Source organism: Clupea harengus, chromosome 4, assembly GCF_900700415.2.
Source record: "Clupea harengus chromosome 4, Ch_v2.0.2, whole genome shotgun sequence".
In the NCBI taxonomy this organism is placed as follows: domain Eukaryota; kingdom Metazoa; phylum Chordata; class Actinopteri; order Clupeiformes; family Clupeidae; genus Clupea; species Clupea harengus.
This window is the reverse complement of record NC_045155.1, coordinates 24,765,892-24,789,812: the sequence shown is the minus strand read 5'-3', so window position 1 is coordinate 24,789,812 and position 23,921 is coordinate 24,765,892. Positions and strand designations below refer to the sequence as shown.

General features: G+C 47.0%; 1 protein-coding gene across 2 annotated transcripts; it reads left to right on the top strand.

Annotated features, from left to right (window-relative positions):
- The first annotated feature begins 5,428 nt into the window (after nt 1-5,428).
- prdm2a (PR domain containing 2, with ZNF domain a) lies at nt 5,429-18,006 on the top strand. Of its 2 annotated transcripts, none has more exons than XM_012829774.3 (3): nt 5,429-5,561; nt 10,264-10,438; nt 10,943-18,006. In XM_012829774.3, the coding sequence occupies exons 2-3, from the start codon at nt 10,420-10,422 to the stop codon at nt 15,571-15,573; spliced, it is 4,650 nt and encodes a 1,549-aa protein (XP_012685228.2). In that variant the 5' UTR covers nt 5,429-5,561; nt 10,264-10,419; the 3' UTR covers nt 15,574-18,006. The 2 variants fall into 2 exon arrangements, with proteins under 2 accessions (XP_012685228.2, XP_012685229.2); XM_012829775.3 differs by having other exon boundaries at nt 10,261-10,438.
- The last annotated feature ends 5,915 nt before the right edge of the window (nt 18,007-23,921 follow it).

The window sequence follows — 23,921 nt, the reverse complement described above, 5'->3', positions numbered from 1 at the left end:
CAAGACGCCGCCCAAACCTACCATACCATAACATCACATACTATAACATAACAAACCATGACGTACACTCTGCACAAGTACTATGAACATAATTTACACATAATAAACATATAAACATTAAAACATATAATAACCTAAATAACCTTACTCAATATACAATATAATAACCTAAATAACCTTACTCAATATACAAGATAAATATTCTACGTTACTCTCCGTAGTGTCTGTGAGACGTGACGTTACTCTCCGTAGTGTCTGTGAGACGTTACTCTCCGTAGTGCTCATGCTGTGTGACGTTACTCTCCGTAGTGCTCATGCTGTGTGTGTGTGACGTTACTCTCCGTAGTGCTCATGCTGTGTGACGTTACTCTCCGTAGTGCTCATGCTGTGTGACTTTACTCTCCGTAGTGCTCATGCTGTGTGACGTTACTCTCCGTAGTGCTCATGCTGTGTGTGTGACGTTACTCTCCGTAGTGTGTGTGTGACGTTACTCTCCGTAGTGCTCATGCTGTGTGTGTGACGTTACTCTCCGTAGTGCTCATGCTGTGTGTGTGACGTTACTCTCCGTAGTGCTCATGCTGTGTGTGTGACGTTACTCTCCGTAGTGCTCGTGCTGTGTGTGTGACGTTACTCTTCGTAGTGTGTGTGAGACGTTACTCTCCGTAGTGCTCATGCTGTGTGTGACGTTACTCTCCGTAGTGTGTGTGAGACGTTACTCTCCGTAGTGTGTGTGAGACGTTACTCTCCGTAGTGCTCATGCTGTGTGTGAGACGTTACTCTCCGTAGTGCTCATGCTGTGTGTGAGACGTTACTCTCCGTAGTGCTCATGCTGTGTGTGACGTTACTCTCCGTAGTGTGTGTGAGACGTTACTCTCCGTAGTGTGTGTGAGACGTTACTCTCCGTAGTGCTCATGCTGTGTGTGTGACGTTACTCTCCGTAGTGCTCATGCTGTGTGTGAGACGTTACTCTCCGTAGTGTGTGTGTGACGTTACTCTCCATAGTGTGTGTGAGACGTTACTCTCCGTAGTGTGTGTGAGACGTTACTCTCCGTAGTCTCCTACTCTCCTTTTCTTGGGAGTTCCCAGTCTTCCTCCTCTGCTAAAAAACTAAGTTCCAGAGGAAAGAAGGTTATGTAACCTATAAATGCATAGTAATTACATTTAAACATGATGTTTCAATAGAAAAGACTTGAAAGGGTTTAATACCCCCTAATTACAGGTCTGTTGAGAAGATAATTTTTCAACATTTATGCATCACTGATGTATATTTGTCTGTTTGGTAATGGACTATGCATTGTGGGACGTGTAGTCTGCAATAACGGTGGATTATTGCAGAATCTTTTTTAAATATCTGAACAAAGTGAGTGATATGCAACCTTTGTAAGTTGACATGCAACTGCAATGAGGTTCAGCAGCTCCCTTTGCAGATACATGGACAACGCACGCCCCCTGGTGGCACTCTTAAGTAACTACACACTGCCTGATCTGGACACAGTGTTCATGAAGCACATTCTTTTACAAGAACTATGGCTTTAATGAGGACAGGAGTTGAGAGTTAGCCACTAAATGCTAATCTATGTGTCTAGTGCAGCAGCCACAGGCTGTAACTGCCATATATGTTGCAGAGACTTGATGTAGCATTCATAATATCCCTATGAAGTAAGACTCACATGTGTGTGTGTGTGTGTGTGTATGTCTGTGTGTGTGTGTGTGTGTGTGTGTGTGTTTGTGTGTGTGTGTGTGTGTGTGTGTCATTCATAATATCCCTATGAAGTAGGACTCGCGTGTGTGTGTGTGTGTGTGTGTGTGTGTGTGTGTGTGTGTGTGTGGCATCACAGCGCCAAGTGGCTCAAGCTTCAGCGAGAGAGCGAGATTCCAGTGAGATTTAACAATGACTGTTTTACCATAGATTCATGAGACACACACACACACACACACACACACACACAGCACAGAAACACTGATTCATGAAGAGATATGAAAGGTTATGACAGGAGCTCAGTCAATATATAAATCTTTATTTCAGACGCAAATTCCATATAAAATAACAGACATACAACTATAAAAAAGAGAGAAAAACAAAAAGATACAATGTACATAATACAGTGCATTCAAAAGTATGAAGACTTTTGTGCCAATGTCGTCTTAAGTTCGAAGTAAATCGATAGCAGCTCTTTAGAGGGTTGACCAGAGCCTCAGATTTGTCCAGTCGACACATGAAACCATACATCAATTGTCTCAAGAGCGCCCTCACAGGTTGGTATGTGCTTAGACACAAACAACTGACTAGCACTATGCCACCTAGGCACATGAAGCAGCAATCTAAAAGCATCATTGTAAGCTACTTTCAGTCTCCGTATACTCCTTCTCCTGTGATTAGACCATGGTGTTATGTAGGTTCTAAACAGGGAACATTTAACTGAATCTGAGCACATAGAAAACTTCCTTAGTAACATATTGGCCTGAGAATATATTTTAATAGAAGATGATTTCAGTCTCCACAAGAATGTGGTTTAGTGACAAACCTGGCTAAATATTGTATGAGTATGTGATTATTACTTATACCCTAATTGTTATCCTGTTTTCGTTTTCTAAATACAAAAGCTGTTCCATCCCCGTGTTTCATGGGGAAAAAGGACCGTAAAAGATGAAGCATAATGCTGCTAATCATCTCAGACGCTAGAAATGACACAGGTAACTGTATACCCTGCAAAGACATCTTGATCAAACAACCCTTTCCTAGGAGAGAGAGAGAGTCAGAGAGAGAGAGAGAGAGAGAGAGAGAGAAAGAGTGAGAAAGAGTCAGAGAGAGAAAGAGAGTGAGAGAGAGAGAGAGAAAGAGTGAGAGAGAGTCAGAGAGAGAGCGTGAGAGAGAGAGAGAGTGAGAAAGAGATTGAGAGAGAGAGAGGGAGAGAGAGAGAGAGTGAGAAAGAGTCAGAGAGAGAAAGAGAGTGAGAAAGGGAGAGAGAGAGAGAGAGTGAGAGAGAGAGAGTGAGAGAGAGATCGAACAGCCCTTTCCTATCACACCCAGTCAAAGGCCTCCAATTTCAGGACACTCAATGTGACTCGTGTCATCCTCGAGAAACACACACACACACACACACACACACACACACACACACACACACACACACATATCATCCTCGAGAAGCTTTCCTCCATTGTGAAATCGTCTCAGGCCACAGCCAAAGCTACTGTACAAGCCTTCACTCCAAGTGATCGTACACACACACCGACGCACACACACACACACATGTACACAGCAAAGAACTATAAAAGAGGGGCTGCGGTCGAATGTTCCTAACTGAGTGAAATGACCTGGAAGTATCTAAGTGGCAGCCATGATGAGAGCTGGTTGAATTCTCTAAATGCTTAGAAGAGGTGCTTCAGTGCTCCCTCTCTCATCTCTGCATAGGGCACACTGGACCATCCGCTACAAAAGGAAAGGACATAATGTCGTCCCACAATTCCTTGCAGCAGCAGCAACCAGCGATCAACAGGATCAGTGGCAGGTTGCCAGATGCGGTTGCCAGATGCGGTTGCCGTTGTTCCTCGTCTGGGGAAGGCTGGTCCTCCCTGTACAACGATCACTTCCCATGATGCAACAGTGACATCACCTGGCGAGACACAAAGGATTCCAAATTCCTGTCAGGACAACCAATCTTGGCATCAAAGAGGCTTTGACACCAGAGGACGCAGCTTTATTTTATGTTTGTGGATTTTCTTCGAATAATGCCAAACAAGGTTTTCTTCTCTGATCTCACACAAACGCACAGATTAGTTTAGACTTCAATGAAACGCCCCACAATTTCATAAACAGACTCCCTCCCTAAACAATGACGTTATCTCTTCCTTCAGTAGTAAACTGACTGTCAATTTTCACTTGGTGGTTCTTAAATAATAACATTTGAGATTTTACATGGTGCAATAAACCGAGTCTTCTAAATTTATAAATAGATTTAAATTTTCTGCAGAAGAAGTCATCATTTTAAAAAAAACTCTCAATCAGAACTTCATCAGACCAGAAGTGGAACATCTGTATTTCTTTCCTCGGCTTAACAAAGCTAAAAAACATTTTTAATAACTGGCTTCAGAGAGACCTTTCTGTTATTGGTACCAGTAGAAGTACCAGTTTGGGAGAGTTCTTCTTTCACAGGGAGACGATCTCGATTTGTTTGTCCGGCCCTGTTCTGATGTCCCAATTTGATATGGCGTAACAAGCAACACAAGTTTAAAAAATCTGTCTTGACAAATGTCAGATTCTTGATTTCATAGACATCACAGATCAATTCGCTAATTGGATGTTTGCTGGAAGGTGAATATTCTTATCCCCTTGTAATATCTTTGGTGCTTTACAATATCTGCTGAAATGTAACTAAACTTCCTCTAAAACTCTCTAAGCTTCAAGAACAAGCTCCGTTACCATGGAAACACTTTTAGTTTCCCCTGTGGAACAACAAAGATATCACAATAAAGAACGAAATCTGTCTTCTTTCCTTCCAGGCATGTGAAAGATAGATAGATAGATAGATAGATAGATAGATGGATACTTTATTAATCCTGAGGGAAATTTAGGAACACAAAGGCATCCTTTGTCTCAGACTTATTTGATAATGGAAACCTTCTCTCCTGAGATAAATGCCTAAATATCAACTTCCGGTGCGAGGATGACACAGGTTGTCCCCTTTCTGCCAATGCAACAATAAGCTCAAATGAAACGCTCAACATGCCGAAAGGAAAGTTCTCCAAGAGGAAAACTATTCTGGAAATGATTTAATTTATGAAGTTGACAGGAAGAAAAGTTTGGTCACTGACAAATATAATTTGTATCTTGCACAAAAAAAAACACACATATTACAACAATATTACACAAAATGCAATGCTATTTAAATACATGGCTAAGGAGGACTGTAGACTTTCTGTGATGTTGAAGAATCTATCATCTATCATACATATCTTTTATGAATGTAATGTTGTCCATAATTAATGGGTCGAAACACACATACCATTCCAAGACTGAATGTATTTTTAATAGAATTTGAATATCTCTTGATGTCTCTTAGAATGGCAAATTAAATATTTTTTTAAATATTACTACATGTTAATGACTATATAACTCGTACTGTTTGTTAATTACTAATTTATCCTTTTTTGCGTTAATGTTTGCTGTATGCTTTTTAAGTATAATTTTTGTCACGTTGTTTTCTCTTTCTTTCCCGTGTGTTAGTTTTGTCCCACTTTACTCTGTATTATCATGTAGTTTTGACTCCGCCTCGTATTTGTTTGTATCTTATACAATGTTGGCATGGCCTACTTCGTCTAATTGAAATATAAAACACATAATCACGGAAGAGGGAAAAGAATTTCGAAATGGATACACCTTTACTTGAAGGAGAGCAATGGCAGTGTACACATGCGCAGTAGAGCAGGCAAATGTAGTCCGCAGCGTCGGGTAAGCTACAATGGAGCTGAACGCTCGACGCTAGCAGGGCTTGCACCAGAACAGGAAAACACCCAGCGCACAGCCCGACGAAACACACCTGGTGTCACCATGTTTTAGGGTAAGGAATACCCGCTCAGTCCCTGCCCAGGGTTTTTACAACGGAGCATGCTGCTTGTGTCAAAGTCGTTGCAACGACAGAGTGTCTGGCTCCAGGCTAGTTAGCTGTCATAGGCTTGCATTATTTTGTTATATTATGACAGCGCGTCAGTTAGCTTTTTCATGACATCTGGCTAGCCCTATGGAGCTGCGGGTATTTGAATTATAGTCGATGAAATAAAGCGTGACACAAGCTCCAACGCTGACCCGTAAACAGCGTCGGATCCGACTAGCCACGGTGTCCGATTCGTCAGTGACCTTCCAGACTGCAGTCAGCGCCAGTAGTCGCTTTATTTAAAGGGACGTGACGCGTCTGATAATGCGGTGGCAACATGTGTCATTGCAGAGTCCGCTTTCGTGCAAATGTAATAACTCCCGTTACACATTCTGTTACAGTGTTTACAACCTACGTCGCCTTTTCCGACGAGATCATTTCTCAGTAGCGTCGAACGAGCCCGACGAGATGTTCGTTATACATAATAACAGACATGTATTTTCATTCAGTTGCATATTTCATAGACATTAGCTGATACGATGATGAGTTAATCTGCAAAATGGATCATAAATGTGCGTCGTATGGTAATCTGGCCCGTTAGTCGGCCGATCACATGAACTGTCAAACGTCTGCAATATTGACATAACGGGAAAACTGTCATTGTAACTTGTATTTAGTACATTGTAATGAGATAGCCGAGCCTTATTACAAGTGTCCTGTCATCTTTCTACATCAGGCACTCGGGCATGTTTCTCCCAGCAGGTTTAAATACAAGCTGTGTGTTAATTTCATTTCTTGTTCGAATCCTCTGCCGCCTGTAGCCTACTTAAGCCCAGTGTTTACAAAGCGTGCCTACCCTCCGCACATCCGTTTACTTCGGTGTCTCAGTAGTTTACCGCAGTGTGCTGCTGTCGTTGTGAAGCACCGAGGCCTGGTGGTCGGTGGGCTCCTAGAGACGCACGAGAGATCTCGCGATTACAACCGCCAGGTGGTGGCGGTTCAGAGGCACCAGTTCACATTTTATGCGACGCTTCCGATTCAGGCTGTAAAACTCGATGTTGAAATTGCGTGAGGGGACATACTCTGGGTACTCTATGAGCTGATGACAGGACTAGTATGATTGGCTCAGTATAACAGTCATGACGTGGAGTCTGTACAGTACACTCTAAGGAAGTGACTTTATATCCATATCTAATTACTTATACTGGGTATGCCAGGGCCGGAGTGGGGCCACTTTTCAGCCCGGGAATTTCAGGCCCAAGACCGGCCCACTTTTTCCATGGTAGTGGAAATTGGATTCAACAGTTCAGCTCTTACTATCCTGTAGTTTTCTCTTTATTAATACCATGGTTCAACAAATAATGTAAAGGTTAAATAATAATCCACTTAAACTGAGTAGTTAACAAAAAATATTCCACTATTCCACAAGGATAGGTTGATAAATTAACAAAAGCAGAAATAAATAAATAAAGCATTTGAAACGTATCCTACTCTTCAACAAAGAGGCATATTGAACTAATGTTTACAGTTCAACTCACAGTACAGTATACAGTTACATTGCGAATAGCACCAACAGCATCTACAGCATCAGTAACCGCCTAAGCCAGGGGTTCTCAAACTTTTGCAAGCTGGGCCCCCCCAAAGCTGGTTAGGGGTAGTTGGGGCCCCCCCATCCACCCGCGGCCCGCCGCCACCGCCCTCAACTACACCACCATATATAGATAGATAGATAGATAGTGTATTGTTATTGATAGGCCTGACATGTCAAGGTTAGGCTATTGTTATTGTTAGGCCCATACAGACAATTATTATAACTATTTATTTTTATTATTGTTATTATTATTATCAGTAATAGTAGGTATTATTATAATTAATGATTATCGACCAATTATTATTATTGTATTATTATTATTATCATAATAATAATAAGTGGTATTATTGCTATCATTAGGATACTGTTATTATTATGGGCCTCTTGTGATCTTTACAAAAAAAGAATGACGAAAGAGGGGAGATGCTTAAGTCTACTGTCACTCTTCAGCTGCTCTTTCATGTCTAGTGACAGCTCATCTGCTGAGCAGAGAAATGGATCCCGAACTCAGGCGAATGAACGGTAGTCCTCTTTGAAATAGGACCCAAACTGATTTCTGATATTCGGCGTGATACAGTGTAATTTGACATAGGAGCTAAACTCAGCACAATACCTATCATTATTCTAAACGTGTTGCGTGGCCGGCAAAATCAGTGTTTCGGCAATTGTATGGGGTTTGCCAAGCTTAGAAATTCTATGAGCAACTACATAAGATGCTCCAGACACTGCTTGGAGATAGTGCTATGCTTGGACATGGTGGTTCGTTGTTGCTGGAGGCCATCACGTTTATGTTTAAAGAAGTCCACAGGCTTCTCTTTCTGACTTTTACGAATCAGAAACTTGTCCATGTTGTGTTTGTTTGCTGATACAGCGTATGAAGTTAATAAAGTTCTAATTGCAACGTCGTGTTCTTGTATGTGTGGTTGTGAACGACTTGCACACGAACAATGGATAAGGCTGTGCTAGGCAATGATTCCTAACCAAACGAACTGTACACAATGTAGACAGGGACAGCACAAAATAGTATTCAAGTGCTGGTGTTTTATTTGTTGCGGTGGATGATCAAAAAATGTAAAGGTAGGCTAGGTGTTAAGGAGAAAAGGGCTAGCTGTAGTTGGAAAAGGTAGCTAGCTAGGCTAGCTCTCGGGGCTACGAGCTTTTCTAAAAGATTGTGGAGCAAATTACTCCTTAGAATAGGCTACGAATAGACCTACTGCAAGTGCAGTAAGGTATTACTAAGGAAGGAGTGAGTCTTTAAAAATACTGTTTATAAAGCAATGAATATCTGAATGATAGAGGAAACAAGAGAAATTGCACAAACTCTGCAAAGTGTCGTCTCAGGGTGAGCGCTTACCTCCATGCCTGCGTTTTGTTTTTATACTCGGAAGCGGAGGTGCTACTCGCTATGAAATGATAATACTCTGTTTTGATTGGTGGATCAGGAGCAAAACAGTATTTGATTTGTTTGGGTCAGTCCAGCCCCTTGCATTTCGCTACTGAGGGAGCTTTCACTAACCAGTGACAGGTCGGCGGTTTTTTTTTCTTTCTCCGTCTGTGACATCGCGCCCCCCCTGGAGAGTGGGGGGGCGCGCCCCCCACTTTGAGAACCACTGGCCTAAGCAGTGCACTGGTTTTCAGCCACTTAATCTATAACTGTGTCGTTGCTTATAGACATGATGATTTCCTTCTCTGTGCACATTAACATCAAAGCCTCCAAGTTGTCCTGACTCAATGAGCTTCGTAGTCTATTCTTCACATATTTTAAGGTTGAGAAGCTTCTCTCACATGCAACCGGTGTGATGGACAAAGTCAACAAAAACTTATATGCCAATGACATCTGTGAGGAGGTTGTACCGTGAGAGTATTAAATGGACACAAATGGCACAGTTTTTGCAGGAGGAACAGGTCCTGCTTTCAAGCTCCATCTCTGGTAATATTTTGCTTGAGAATAGGTTGACAACGCTACAACGATATTAACCAACGCTACAACGTTAGCCTAATAGTTACGTTGCTAATCACTAGGCCTATGTCTCTCTTTACCAGTTGCCACTTGTGTTTGTCCTCTTGAAAATAAATCGGTAAGATTGGCACATTTGGCAGCATCCTCCTCCAATGCATTTCTTTTTTTCAACCTGGCTTTTTCAGCCCCTCTTCCTCCCATCCATCCTCTCTGACGCGTATCGTTGGGGTAGGGCCGGCCCAGCTATCGGTAGTCTGAGAATTTTTTTTGAAAAAGACGGGCTATGGACCCAACCAACTCTATTTGGGAGGGGAGAACTCCCTCGCATGGTACAACCCATGGAGAGGCTGCGGTGTTAGAATGCGGAACGTGTGTAGCCTACTTTAAGAGAAGATGGACTAACGTGACAAATGTCAAAAAATAAAATTCTCGACCGGCCCAGAAGTGAAGCGGCCCACCGGGAACTCTCCCGATTCTCCCGATTACCCACCCCGGGCCTGGGGTATGCTGATGTCGGGGAAGCAGTTGAAGTGCATTGTGTTGCCTCCTGGTATGAAATGTGGCGTATAAAGTTTGATTTTATTTTAAAGCACACATTAGTGTCCAGACAGGCTTATGTTGACTGTTGAGCGTGGGTGTGGCCCTCAACTGTTTCTGTAAAATATTTAAAGGGTTTAAAATAATGTGACAGGTGAGGGTTATAAGCACAGCGACTTTAGGAAAGGCAGCGCCTTAATCCCTCAGCGGAACATTTACACAGCTGCCACTACCATTTACACACACACACACACACACACACACACACACACACACCCATGCACGCACATGCACACACACACACACACACACACACACACATGCACACACACACAACACACACACACACACACACACACAAGCATGGCCTCTGGTATCACAGTTGTCTGAAGCCATGAAACTGATGTTTTATCCTGAGATCACCCACCAAGTCATTAGTGACACACACACACACACACACATATCCTGAGATCACCCAATAAGTCACTAGTGACACACACACACACACACACACACACACACACACATCCTGAGATCACCCACTAAGTCACTAGTGACACACTCAGTGTTTCCCTCAGCAGGCTGAGACAGCAGTTCCAGAGTCACAGCCTTGAGCAGACAGATCAGCAGACAGCAGACAGCAGACTCTGGGGTGGCAGAGCAGCAGACGGAACACTCATCCCAGACGGAACACTGATCCCAGACGGACAGCTGAGACTTCACTGAGTGCTTCAGAGATGTGGAACTCTGAGGAGGGTGAGCACCTGATCTCTGTGTTCTACGTGATCTTAATCAGCTGTTCTCTGTGTTCCACGTGATCTTAATCAGCTGTTCTCTGTGTTCTACAAGTTATCTAGAACAGCAATACCATGTTCAGTATCAATTTCTGGAATTAAAAAATGTTTTTAAATATTGCAAGGTTCAAAAATGATATAAGGCTTGAAATATTACTTCCTAACATATAAAACCGTTACGGTTTCTATGCTCTGATGGAATCGCTGTTCCATCAGCTCTTTGCTATTTCCCAAAGGATGTTTTGTGACCTTGAAAGCATCACACATAATAGTTCTGTCCTTAACAATCCAAATAAAACTGAATGTTGTAGTATTACCTTCTGAATGAAAGCATAAACACATTATTTAGCAGTTCTCTCAACCGTATGAATGTTTGTGATTATGACCAGTTCAATCTCATATGTAACCGTGTGTGTGTGTGTGTGTGTGTGTGTGTGTGTGTGTGTGTGTGTGTGTGTGTTCTCAGTTGTAGTGGTAAAGGCAGAGCAGCTGGGCCCGTCGTCGGCTCAGTCCCTGCTGCAGGTGGTCGTGCCTCAGGAGGCCTCTGTGAGGGAGACCCAGGCCTACATGCTGCCTCAGGCCCACGATGAAGAGGAGGAGGAGGAGGAAGAGAGAACCATCGCTGAGGAGACGCCAGCGCCACCAGGAGAAACGGTGTCCATGGAGACAGGCGGATATGCCGACCCAAACACAGACGGTCAAGCAGAGATGGCGACGGCAGTGTCGGAAGGTTCCGGAAGCGTCCCGGAGGAGTCAGAGGCCCTCGTGGAGGATGAGCTGGACCCTGACTACGACCCCGAGGGCGACCCCTTCCAGTGCCACTACTGCCAGCGCCGCTTCACCACCCGCCAGGGCCTGGAGCGACACACACACATCCACGCCTCCGCCGCCGCCAGCACACACACCCTCAAGTGCAGGTTCTGCACCAAGACCTTCGGCACCCAGTTCGGTCGGCGCCGGCACGAGAGGAGGCACGAGAGCGAGAGGAAGAGGCTGGGCAGGTCCGCTGCCGCTTCGGCACCGACCCGTCCTGTGAACGCCCCAGCAGCGTCAGAACTGTCTGTGACCGCCCCCTCTGCCGGTGCCGCCCCTCTGAAGATCCCTGCGCCGATGCGTAAGATGGCTCCGGGGGCCGTGGACGCACACGCCCGTGGCTCGGCGGAGGGCGGTGAGCAGAGGGGCGCTCACGTCTGCAGACACTGCCGCAAGGCGTTCGGGACACACACCAACCTGCGGCGGCACCAGCGCAGGGTCCACGAGCGGCACCTGCTGCCCCGCCGCCTCGCCAACTCAACAGCACCCCCGGTGGAGGGGCAGAAAACTGTGCCCACACAGCAGACTCGCACCTCCTCCTCCTCCTCCCCGGTGGCGAGCCCGACCCGAGACGGAGCGGTGGAGGAGGAGGTGGAGCCTGAGGAGTACATGGTGGACATCTCAAGCAACATCTCCAAGAACCTCAGCTTCTACATCGACGGCAAGATCGTCTCCACCAGCGCCGTCAGCAACTGCGAGGTCATCGAGGTCAACTCTGGCTCGGCGGCTGTGATTGGTCTAGACACCCTGATCATCAGCCCTTCCCAGATCATTCAGGCGCTCAAAATGCAGTCGGCCGTGTCCGCTTCGTGCGGCATCCCCAGCCAATCAGCATCCAGACGTCGGACGGCCACACCGCCACTGCTGCCGCAGATTAAAACGGAACTGGAGTCGGAACCCATCCTCACCACCACCTCCTCTTCCTCGTCTCCCGCCTCCTTCCTCCCGTCCTCCTCCGCGATGGGCACGGTGGTGGGCACAGTCCTGTCCCAGCCTGCGGACCCAGGCGGCCCCCAGAAGGAGAAGACCGTGTATCTGTCCCCAAAGCTAAAGCAACTGCTACAGACGCAGGGCGGCTGCAAGCCCACCTTCGCCCTCATCACCGACGGCAACAGACTCGCCTCGCCGCTGTCCCTCACCGTCCTGTCCTCGAGTTCCAGCCGCTTCAAGAGACGCACGGGGTCCCCCCCCAGCGCTGGGTCGCCCCCCACCTCCACACAGCAGAGCCCTGCTGGGACACCGGAGAGCGGGGCAACAGAATGTTCCCAGGAGCAGATAACGGAGGCCCAGTGCAGTTCTCCGCCGTTGAGTCTTTGCTGCAAGGGCGACCTGGAGCAATCGACTCCTGCAGGACCAGCATCGATCCTGGTCCCGGTACATCAGAGCCCGCCTCTGGACTGGTCTGAGCCCAGGACCGGCGGGAGCCCATGCAACCAGCAGCCGTTGGACCTGTCCAGCGCCACCGTGAGCCGGAGGGAGGGCAGCGAGGAGCTGAGCGAGGCAGCTCTGGATCTGAGCATGCCCAGTAGGAGTGAGTGCGAGGGCGAGGGCTTTGGCGCGATGTCTCCCGCTCTTCTGCAGCTGCGGAAGGCCAAGCCCAGCTCCAGCATGCTGCAGCAGGTCCTGATGAGCGACTATGCCGGCCTCGCAGCACCCGGAGACCAGGGCACAAGCGTTGCCGCCCTGGTGACGGATGTTGCCATAGTAACTGCTGCCAGCGTGGTGCCTGCGGACCCCGAGAGGTTGGTGGTGGAGCTGGCGCTGCCCCCCACCTCCTCCCTGCAGTCCTCTCCACCCTCCCTCACCCCCGTCGCCACACAAACATTCACCCCCCCACCTGCTGCCGGCGACCCCACCCCTCCTCCCCCGGTCCTGCCCTCCGCTTCCTCGCCAGTTGTCATGGTTACGTCAGGGCCTGCTCAGCTGCTGCCTGTGAGCTCCACCACCCAGCCCAGACTCACGCTGCTGCCTCCTGAAGCATCCATCAGCAGAGTGGAGACGGCAGCAGATGACCCCCAGCCAGCAGGGGGAGCCCAAGTGAAAGCATTGCTTCCAAACTGGGGGGACTCTGTCCCCATATGCTTGGTGGGCGCTGAAACACTTCAGAGTCTACCTTCCGCTGGGGGCCCCCCCTTGGGCGAGATGTCCCTCTCAGGCACGACTACAGACTTTGTCACTCCAATCCCAGCGCTGCAGGCCTTTGCGGCATCTGTGAACGAGTCGACCATTCAGTCCTACAGCATCATCCCCAACGCTGTAGTGATTGAGTGTACGGTGTCTCTAGAGTCCTCGCAGGCTTTCGTTCCCACCTTCCCCGGGAGCACCATAGAGTCTCCCTATGGCAAAATCATCCTTGGGCCTTCAGAGCATCTGCAGCCTTACACCACACCTCAGCTCCCAGCCCCTAAAGACACAGTGCCCCCTTCTGAGCAGGCCCCAAAACCCCCCCCTCCTCCACTAGCCGACCTCGCCTTGCCTGCTGCCCCCCCACTGGAGGGAACCCCCCTCTCAGCTCCTTCCCCCATCAAAGACGAGTCCGAGAGCACGAACGAGCCAGTGGAGTTAACCACAGCGCCCTCAGCTGCTCAGGAGGCCCCATCACAAGCGGAGGAGAAAGCTGTGAAGGAAGAGTCGGTGCAGGTGAGTCCCCTGAGCAACAGCTTCGTGTGTAACGTCTGCTCCGAGCCCTTCGCCTCGATGAAGGAGCTGGGCCGCCACATCGGCGAGCACTCCGAGGCCTGGCCCTACAAGTGTGAGTTCTGCGTCCAGCTGTTCGAGAGCGCCAAGCTGTTCCTGGACCACCGCTCCACGTACCACGGCATTGGCAAGATCTATGTCTGCTCCACGTGCTCCAAGGACTTTGCCTTCCTGAGCAACCTGCAGCAGCACCAGAAGGATCTCCACCCGGGCCAGACCTGCACTCACACAGAGGTGGAGGACGGCAGGCTGCGGCCGCAGAACTACAACAGCCCCAACAAAGAAAGCGCAGCGGGAACACCGGGCGCTACTCCTGACTCCGGCCCGCAGGAGAATGAGAGGGTGACACGCAGGAGGGCGGCCAAGAAAGAGGAGGAGAAGGAGGAGGAGCCAAAGCAGGAGCAGGAGGAGGAGTTTGACACGGCCACCGAGGAGCTCTACACTACGATAAAGGTCATGGCATCAGGGATGGGCCGCACCAAAGGTCCCGATGTGCGTTTAGGGATCAACCAGCACTACCCCAGCTTTAAGCCTCCACCCTTCCCTTACCACAACCGCACCCCGACCGGCTCGGTCACCTCAGCAACCAACTTCACCACCCACAACATCCCGCAGACTTTCAGCACGGCCATCCGCTGCACCAAGTGCGGTAACAGCTTCGACAACATGCCCGAGCTGCACAAGCACATCCTGGCCTGTGCCAACGCCAGCGACAAGCGCCGCTATACCCCCAAGAAGAACCCCATCCCGCTGAAACAGTTTGCGCGGACGCAGAACGGCGTGCTCTCCCCAACCACAGCCGCTAACATCCGCCAGAACGTCTCCCGCAAAGTCGGGCTAGGGAAGAGGCCCAACGTGAGTCAGGAGTCCCTGGCGAAGTTGAAGCTGAGCGCCCTGAGCAAGAGGAAGGCCCAGCTGGTGCAGAAGGCGGTTTCCCAGAGGAACAAGTCCGCCAGCCTGCTTAAGAGAAGCGCGGGGGGGGAGGAGGAGCAGGGCACGCACGTGTGCCCCCACTGCCGACGGGAGTTCACCTACCGCGCCAGCCTCAGCAAGCACATCGCGCTCAGCTGCCCCAACAAGCCCGTTTCCAAGAAGGCCCGGAAGAGGAAGGAGGGAGCAGGAATGTCCCTTGCTCAGGAGAACAACGCCAACGTGCGGCGACGCAGCCTAGACGCTGCGGCCAAACAGCAGGGGGCGCTGCAGCCTGTCGGTGTGGGAGAACATGCCGGACTGCCTCACCTCAGCAAGGGGGACATGAAGAGGTCGGCCATCTTGGTGACGGCGCCGGCCCACCCCATCAAGAGGAGCAAAAATGGGCCTACAGATGTCCTGTCGCCAATCTCGCAGTCCAATTCCTCACAGCGATCGGGCCGGCTGCCGCAGAATGGGGCGGAACCCAGAACCCAGAACCTTCAGACCCAACCTGCATCGCAGCCAATCCCCATCAGGGCGCGGGAGAGGAAGGGGGGCCCGGTCACACGGAGCCTTCAGCAGGCGCGCTCTATGGTGCCCCCCTCTGGTCAGGCCGAGGCTGGAGCTGCACCCCAGCCCGCAGAGCCTCAGGTGGCGCTGGCAGGGAGGAAGTGAGGCCTCTCCCCAGACAGGGCTGGGGTAGGAGTTATCCAACTCCAGGCCAGATGGGGGCCCTGTTTGTGAAACAGTCAGAACAGCTTTCTAAGATGGGGGCTGAACAGCATGAGTAGACAGTATGGACATTTACACTTCATAGCTTGTTATTTATTTATTAGCTGGTGATCGCTAACACCATCAGTGGTTGGATTGTTTGTGAAAAACAAAACATGACAAAGACTTTTAAAGATTTTTTTTTTTAAGTAAAGGACCGAGGCCTGGAATATTCTGGATGACATCACAGACTTTCTGGACACTTTATAAAGGTGTGGATTGGACAGTGGATTACGAGAGGCAAACAGGGTAGAACGGAGAGGGGGAGTGTGGGGTGGGGTGGGTTATAAGGTTGCGGGTCAAAGGTTTAGGGTAAAAGAACACAGTCCTATAACAACTGTCTCTGAAACAGATTAGGCTCTGATGTGGCGCTGGTCTGTGCCAGTCCGATGCCGGTACTAGCAGTCTCTTGGGCCATGCACTTTAATCATTGAAATGATCCTGTCAACATGGATATTATGAGAAACAATCAAAGGAAAAAGGAAAGCAGTCCTCCTCGACAGGGTTTATGACTAACGCAAGGTTCCTCCTCCTCGACAGGGTTTATGACTAACGCAAGGTTCCGAGTGTGTGTTTTTTCAGTAGCTGGCAATCATCTCTGGTAGTGCCCGACTAGCATCCCTGATTCTACTGTTTGGCCGCCGTTTGTGTACAGCCTGGAGTTTGTTGTCTTGTCTCGTCTCTTAGTGCACGTAAATGGGTCTCATGTTTTCAGTGTCAATCTCACACTAGGTTTCTGTAATACACTGTGATGGATGACGGTCCGGACATGAAGCGTAATCTCATACCTCAGTCATACCTGGATCGCCACTCTCTCTGATCTGATTGGCCTATCCAGTGATCTTAGTGCTCATCTCTGATTGGCCTGTCCACTGATCTTAGTGCTCATCTCTGATTGGCCTGTCCACTGATCTTAGTGCTCAAACCACTGCATTGGGGAAACCTGATATTAGGCGACACAATAAACACATTTAGTCTTAAACGTAGGCATTACCCAGAAGCCCCCCTGTTTCAGGTCACTCAGAGATAAGTTATGTTGCAGTTATTTGAACGAATGAATCTTTACGTTACGTTAGAAATACTTTAAACAACATCGCAGTCAAGAGTCAAACTACTGTATAATCAACACAAACTTGTTGATGTACAACTTGAAAAGTTTCGAGAGTTATCTCTCAGCAATTGCATTTTCATAGTATGTCAGTGATATTGTCATAAGACCAGTGAATCGGTGTGTAACTCCGGGTCTTAACTGTGACAAGAGTGGTCTGGGACAGCAGTGAACTTGCATCCAGCTGATTATAACTGTTCACACTTACATCTGGATTCTGGATTGATATAGCGTAGATAAAAACTACACTAACCTGTTGCTACGGGAATAATTGTTGAATATCATCACATGAATAGCCATTTTGCAGGAATAACATGACTGAATGACTTCATTAACGTTACTACAGGCGTAAGTGCTCGAGCCATGAGAGGGTAACTAATGATAGTCACTACAGGAGTAACTACTGCCATTACTCATTACGATTTTATGGCTACAAACCCTTTCCCTAAATAGTAGCCGATTTTGGATTCGGTCTGAGACAAACGGATGACGTCACTGCTCCTTAGTGAAGTGTTGCAGTTCCCCAGGTAACAGAACCAGGCCTGATCTGGTCCAGTTCCAGCTGTTCTGAAGGCACCCGTGCGTGTAGAGGCAGCAGGGTCTCTGTAGGGCCAGAACAGCAGACGCAGCAGCAGCAGCAGCAGCAGCAGCAGCAGCAGCAGCCATCTTCAGGAGAGGCACAAGTCCGCCCCAGTCTCTGCTCTCCTGAAGAAGACGTGACTGTCTCTCTGTTTCTACAGGGTTGAGACAGGGGTACCCATATCTGCAGGGTCTCTAGGGCCAGAACAGCAGACGCAGCAGCAGCAGTGACAGCCATCTTTAGAGGGCCTCTGAGGAGAGGACAGCCATCTTTAGAGCGCCTCTGAGGAGAGGGTTATCTGAGGGAAGCCTTTGAAGTGATGGAGCAACACGTAACTCTAAGCCCAGGAGGAAAACGTCTGAAGCTGCGCCGTGCATATATCTGCCGTTTTCTCTGAGGGAGAAAAATATTCTCCTTTTCAAAGACTAAGTTTTTTAGTCTTCCTAAGTTTCTGAGTTACGCAGCAGGGGGACGGACTGGAGGGGCTCCCAAGGAAACCTCGAGTCGGAAATCTTGCAGTGTGATTGTGCCTCTTGAACATGACATTTCTGTTTTAATGTGACTGACGTCGTTATGGTACAGTTGGAGAAGCTGTTGTGTTTTTTTTTTCGTCATGTGAGTGTTTTAAATAAAGAAAATAAAGAAATGAGTAAGTAAGAGACGACTGATCTGATTTCGAAGACCTGAGAAAGCTTTTTTGATTCTTATCTGCCTGGCCAATGAAAGAAACACACATCTAAACGAAGATAAATGATAAACTCTGCAGCTTTTTCCAAAGTTACCATGGAGTTGTTACCATGGAGTTGTTATGCAGCTGGCCAATCTGTTGTCGGAGACGTCGTCATGATGCTGAAACAGCAAACAGATGGCTGCCTTTAATATCCTATTCATCACACACTCGCACACACACACTCATCACACACTCGCCCCCTGCCACTTTACGACACCCGTTTATGCTCTGCATCTGTCAAAAAGACATTAATAGACTCTTCGCTGAAGCACCAGAATATAATCACTCCCAATTGCAGTGAGGCTCACATTCGCAGACAGTCTTGCTGCAGATTAGAATGGGGTTGCATCATCAGCCATTGTGGGCATTACATTAAAATGTAGTTGAAGGCACGTTTTGTGTTTGTGAGTCTGTTAGAGAGGGAGGGTGTCTGCATGTATGCATGTGTGGACATCTGTGTATGTGTGTGTTTAGTTACCGCAGACCGACACTTGGTGGTGCTGTTGATCTTTGAGATGCCTCCACACCCTATCTCAGTTAAAGAAGCTAAAACTAGGACCCACATGAACACACACTACACAGACATAGACACACACACACAGTTAAAATAGCGTAAATAAAAGATTAAAAAGGAAGCTTAAAGAACATAGAAAGATAAATTAATTAAGTCAATAAATTAAAAGAAGTGCTTTCCTACTGTCAGAACTAAACATGGTGAAGTAACTTTTAGCTTCTAAGCTGCTGAGCTCTGGAACCATCTTCCTGATGACATCACAGTCCACCAACTGTAGCCAGTTCAAATCTAGACTGGAGCCAACTGCCGACTGAAGACCCTCAGATGCTTTTATCAACTGATGGAATTACCAATAGATTTCTCTATTTAGTGATTTATAAACAAGCAGCAGCAGCAGCATTTTGTACTAGCTTAAGTGGTTTGATGGTCTTTGTAGGAAGGCCCGTGATAAGACCGTTGCAGCAGTCAACCCGTGCTGGAAATGTTTTTCTTAATCATGTTTTGACATAAGGCTGATTTAGTTATTCAGTAATCAATAATTCAAATTCCTATAATATATAATATTTTCTTCATAACTAACATTGTTGCACAAGATGGTAAAAAGCTGATTTAGTTATTCACTAATCAATAATTCAATTTCCTTTAATATATATTATTATTATATACGTAAACAGACCTGTGACTGAGGAGCAAGACGCTCAGCTCCCTGTAAACACACCTGTGACTCGACCTGTGTGTGTGTGTGTGTTCGTAAACAGACCTGTGACTGAGGAGCAAGACGCTCAGCTCCCCGTAAACACACCTGTGACTTGACCTCAGAAAGGGTCAGTGTCACGTGAGCTGCATTGTTCTCTCAAGAGGTCAAAGTTCAGCAGGAAACTAGCGAATCACAGTGTGAGATCACAGTGTGTGTGTGTGTGTGTGTGTGTGTGTCTGTGAGAGACACCATGAGAGAGTGAGTGTGTGTGTGTGTCTGTGAGAGACACCATGAGAGAGTGAGTGTGTGTGTGTGTGTGTGTGTGTGTGAGTGTCTGTGAGAGACACCATGAGAGTGTGTGTGTGTGTGTGTCTGTGAGTGTCTGTAAGAGACACCATGAGAGAGTGCTGCCAGTAGTGGAAACTCCTGATGACCTTGACAGGAACAAGCAGAAAATGACAATGAACTAGGCATGATTTCAGAATCTGAGAATGTACATGCAGACGTCAGTAATGGTGAAATCAATACTGTAAATGATGCAGAAACACCTGATAAATATATATATAATCAATACTGCTAAATGATGCAGAAACACCTGATAAATATATATATATATAATCAATATACTGCTAAATGATGCAGAAACACCTGATAAATATATATATATAATCAATACCGTAAATGATGCAGAAACACCTGATAAATATATATATAATCAATGCTGCTAAATGATGCAGAAACACCTGATAAATATATATATATAATCAATATACTGCTAAATGATGCAGAAACACCTGATAAATATCTATATATAATCAATACCGTAAATGATGCAGAAACACCTGATACATATATATATAATCAATGCTGCTAAATGATGCAGAAACACCTGATAAATATATATATATAATCAATGCTGCTAAATGATGCAGAAACACCTGATAAATATATATATATTCAATACTGCTAAATGATGCAGAAACACCTGATAAATATATATATATTCAATACTGCTAAATGATGCAGAAACACCTGATAAATATATATATAATCATATGTCTCAAAATAAATGATGCTGTGGAACAAAGAGATAATACAGTAAATGACGCAGAAACACCTGATAAATATATATACATAATCAATACTGCTAAATTATGCTGTTGAACAAAGAGCACGTGGTGGCACGGTGGCTCTTGCTGCTTGCACTGCCGCCTCACAGCAAGAAGGTCATGGGTTCGATTCCCACATGGTGCGCTGTTGGCTCTAGGGGGGCAGGTCCTCCCCAGAGTGCACAGTGCTCAAGTGGGCTATCTCCAGGGCCTTTCTGTGTGGAGTTTGCATGTTCTCCCCGTGTTCACAAGGGGTTTCCTCCACTAAGGACCCCAACAGAAAAAACATGCAAAATAACAGAGCACATGTCCAGGGACAGTTCACTTCACTTGGTCCCCGGGCGCTACAAGCTGTCCACTGCTCCTGGGGGGGTCCTTGAGGAAGGACAGTCCAGGATGGGAAAAAGCAGAAAATAAATTCACCGCGACCTCAGGCTTACCTGCGTGCGTGTGTGCGTGTGTGTGTCCTGTGTCGCCTCCATATATGCACGTGTGTGTTCCAGTGTGTCGTGTGTGCCATTAAAAACCTGACAGGTCTTAATTAGAGGTAATAACCTGAGAGTAATGCATCAGCGCTGGAGCATGAGTGAATCTGACTTGAGAGAAATTCCTCTGAACTAAAGAGATGCATTAAGGCTGTTATGAGACTGAACTATAAGGAAGCAGGTAGACCCTAGATAGATAGATGGATACTTTATTAATCCTGAGGGAAATTTAGGTCATCAATAGTAGCTTATACCCTTATTCACAGACATACATAGTACATAAATCACATACACATAGGGGGAACATGTTCACAGGGAGTGGGGTGTTTACAGATACAGGAATGGATCTGACCCTATGGTACATTGTGCATAGATTGGTTAAAAAAAAGTTGATGTCCACGAGGAAAGTGTTCTTGTGCTGCAAGTGAGGATAGTGCGAGAGATAGTGTTCATGTGCTTGTGTGAATAGTGCAAAGTTCTTGTGCTTGTGTGTGTGTGTGTGTGTGGATAGTGCAAAGAGATATAAGTTGTTCAGTCTGTGCAAGGGCTAGTATAGCCAGTAGAGGGATGGATGGACAGTGGGATGGTAAATGAAGAGATGAGAAGAGAAGGGGAGACTGAGGTAGACTCATGCAGAGAAGTCCATCTCCCTCTCCCTCCCCCTCCCCCTCCCCTTCTGCGTGGCGTTATGCATCTGAATGGCCCTGGGGACAAAGGACTTCCTCAGCCTGTCCGATGAGCATGACAGTGACAAGGACCAACCCAAGACTAGTCCACAGCAGGGTGATAGTCATTAGGATCGTTTAGTGAGAAACTCATTGCTCATGTCTTTAAGCTGGGCAGAATGTAAACTGAAAATGTTTTATTTATTTTGATTTATTTAAAAAAAAAATAGAAATGCATGGAAATGTAATGTGAGTGTACTACTGCAGAGAGCCTGTATTACTTGTGGTATTTTTTTTTACAGCCTTGATTCTTGACAATTTTAATATTTTGATTTCTGTAAATGTATTGGGTTATAAGTTTAATTTCACCAACGAGGTGACTTGACCAGAACCTGTTCCAACAGAATGAGTTCGGTTAGGGGAGAAGAAGAGATGGAAACTGAGCAAACGGCTAGTCCAATCAGAATCAGAATCAGAATCAGAATAGTATTTATTGCCAAGTAGGTTTACACCTACCTGGAATTTGTTCTGATGTATAGGTGCATACAGTAAACATAAAAACACAGTAAGTACTACACATAACATAAAACATAAAAACACAGTAAGTACTACACAAACACAATAAGTACTACAATACAAAAAGCAGGGCAGGAGTGCAAGCAAAAAACTGAATTTACTAACAAAACAAGACAAAAAATCGCGCACCAACACACCGAGGCTGCCGTCCGTGGCGCTAAGGTGAAAGTAAAGCTTTTACTGTTATTAGCTTCATCTCTAGGCTATTGGCGTGGAAGGTAACTGACATACGTTGTCGGATAGATAACTATGTCGTGAGTGACAGTGTATATCTAAGAGTTAGTCTAGTGGTGAAGCCAAGCGCGCCAGCCATGATGGGTATCTGATCTAAGTGAGAGCGCTTAGTCATAGTTGCGTGTTAAACGGTGGTCCACCGTGCAAGTGCTTGAACTTGGACCTGGACTGGACACAGAAGAGTTTGCCGTTAGTCGGGACAAGGTAAACAGAAGAAACAGCTTGACTGACAGCCAAAAGTTCACTAGTGCGCGAGTAGCAACTCGGGTGGTCGTTTTTCCGCTGCAACACCGTTGAACAACGTGACGAAACTCTGCCTACCAACCTGTTGCAACAAGGTAACTAGCTAGCCACTTACACACACACACACACACACACACACACACACACACACACACACACACAGGTAACTAGCTAGCCATTCTTTTTGTTTGCTCGCTTGAGTGAAAAGGCTGTTTAATTTGCTGCCTCAACTGCAGTACTCTAGTCTAGGAGCGGAACAGGCCTGCAGTACTCTAGTCTAGGAGCAGAACAGGCCTGCAGTAATCTAGTCTAGGAGCAGAACAGGCCTGCAGTAATCTAGTCTAGGAGCAGAACAGGCCTGCAGTACTCTAGTCTAGAACCATAACAGGCCTGCAGTACTCTAGTCTAGGAGCAGAACAGCAGAACAGGCCTGCAGTACTCTAGTCTAGGAGCAGAACAGCAGAACAGGCCTGCAGTACTCTAGTCTAGAACCATAACAGGCCTGCAGTAATCTAGTCTAGAACAGGCCTGCAGTACTCTAGTCTAGAACAGGCCTGCAGTACTCTAGTCTAGGAGCGGAACAGGCCTGCAGTACTCTAGTCTGGGAGCGGAACAGGCCTGCAGTACTCTAGTCTAGGAGTAGAACAGGCCTGCAGTACTCTAGTCTAGTCTAGAACAGGCCTGCAGTACTCTAGTCTAGAACCATAACAGGCCTGCAGTAATCTAGTCTAGAACAGGCCTGCAGTACTCTAGGAGCAGAACAGGCCTGCAGTACTCTAGTCTAGGAGCAGAACAGCAGAACAGACCTGCAGTACTCTAGTCTAGGAGCAGAACAGCAGAACAGACCTGCAGTACTCTAGTCTAGGAGCGGAACAGGCCTGCAGTACTCTAGTCTAGGAGCAGAACAGCAGAACAGGCCTGCAGTACTCTAGTCTAGGAGCAGAACAGCAGAACAGACCTGCAGTACTCTAGTCTAGGAGGAGAACAGATCTGCAGTACTCTAGTCTAGGAGCAGAACAGCAGAACAGGCCTGCAGTACTCTAGGAGTAGAACAGGCCTGCAGTACTCTAGTCTAGGGGCGGAACAGGCCTGCAGTACTCTAGTCTAGGAGCGGAACAGGCCTGCAACGAATGACAAATTACTTTGGCGTTATTGCTGGCAGAGGGTACATTTTTTATTTTTTTTATTTGGGTTGACACACATTTTAATTCATTGGACTAAAAAGGGTTGATTGTTGGACTCATTCCATGCTCATTCCTGAGGAGGTTGTGGTCCTTCAATGTGTGCAACAAACTCCTGCGCATGTTTTAC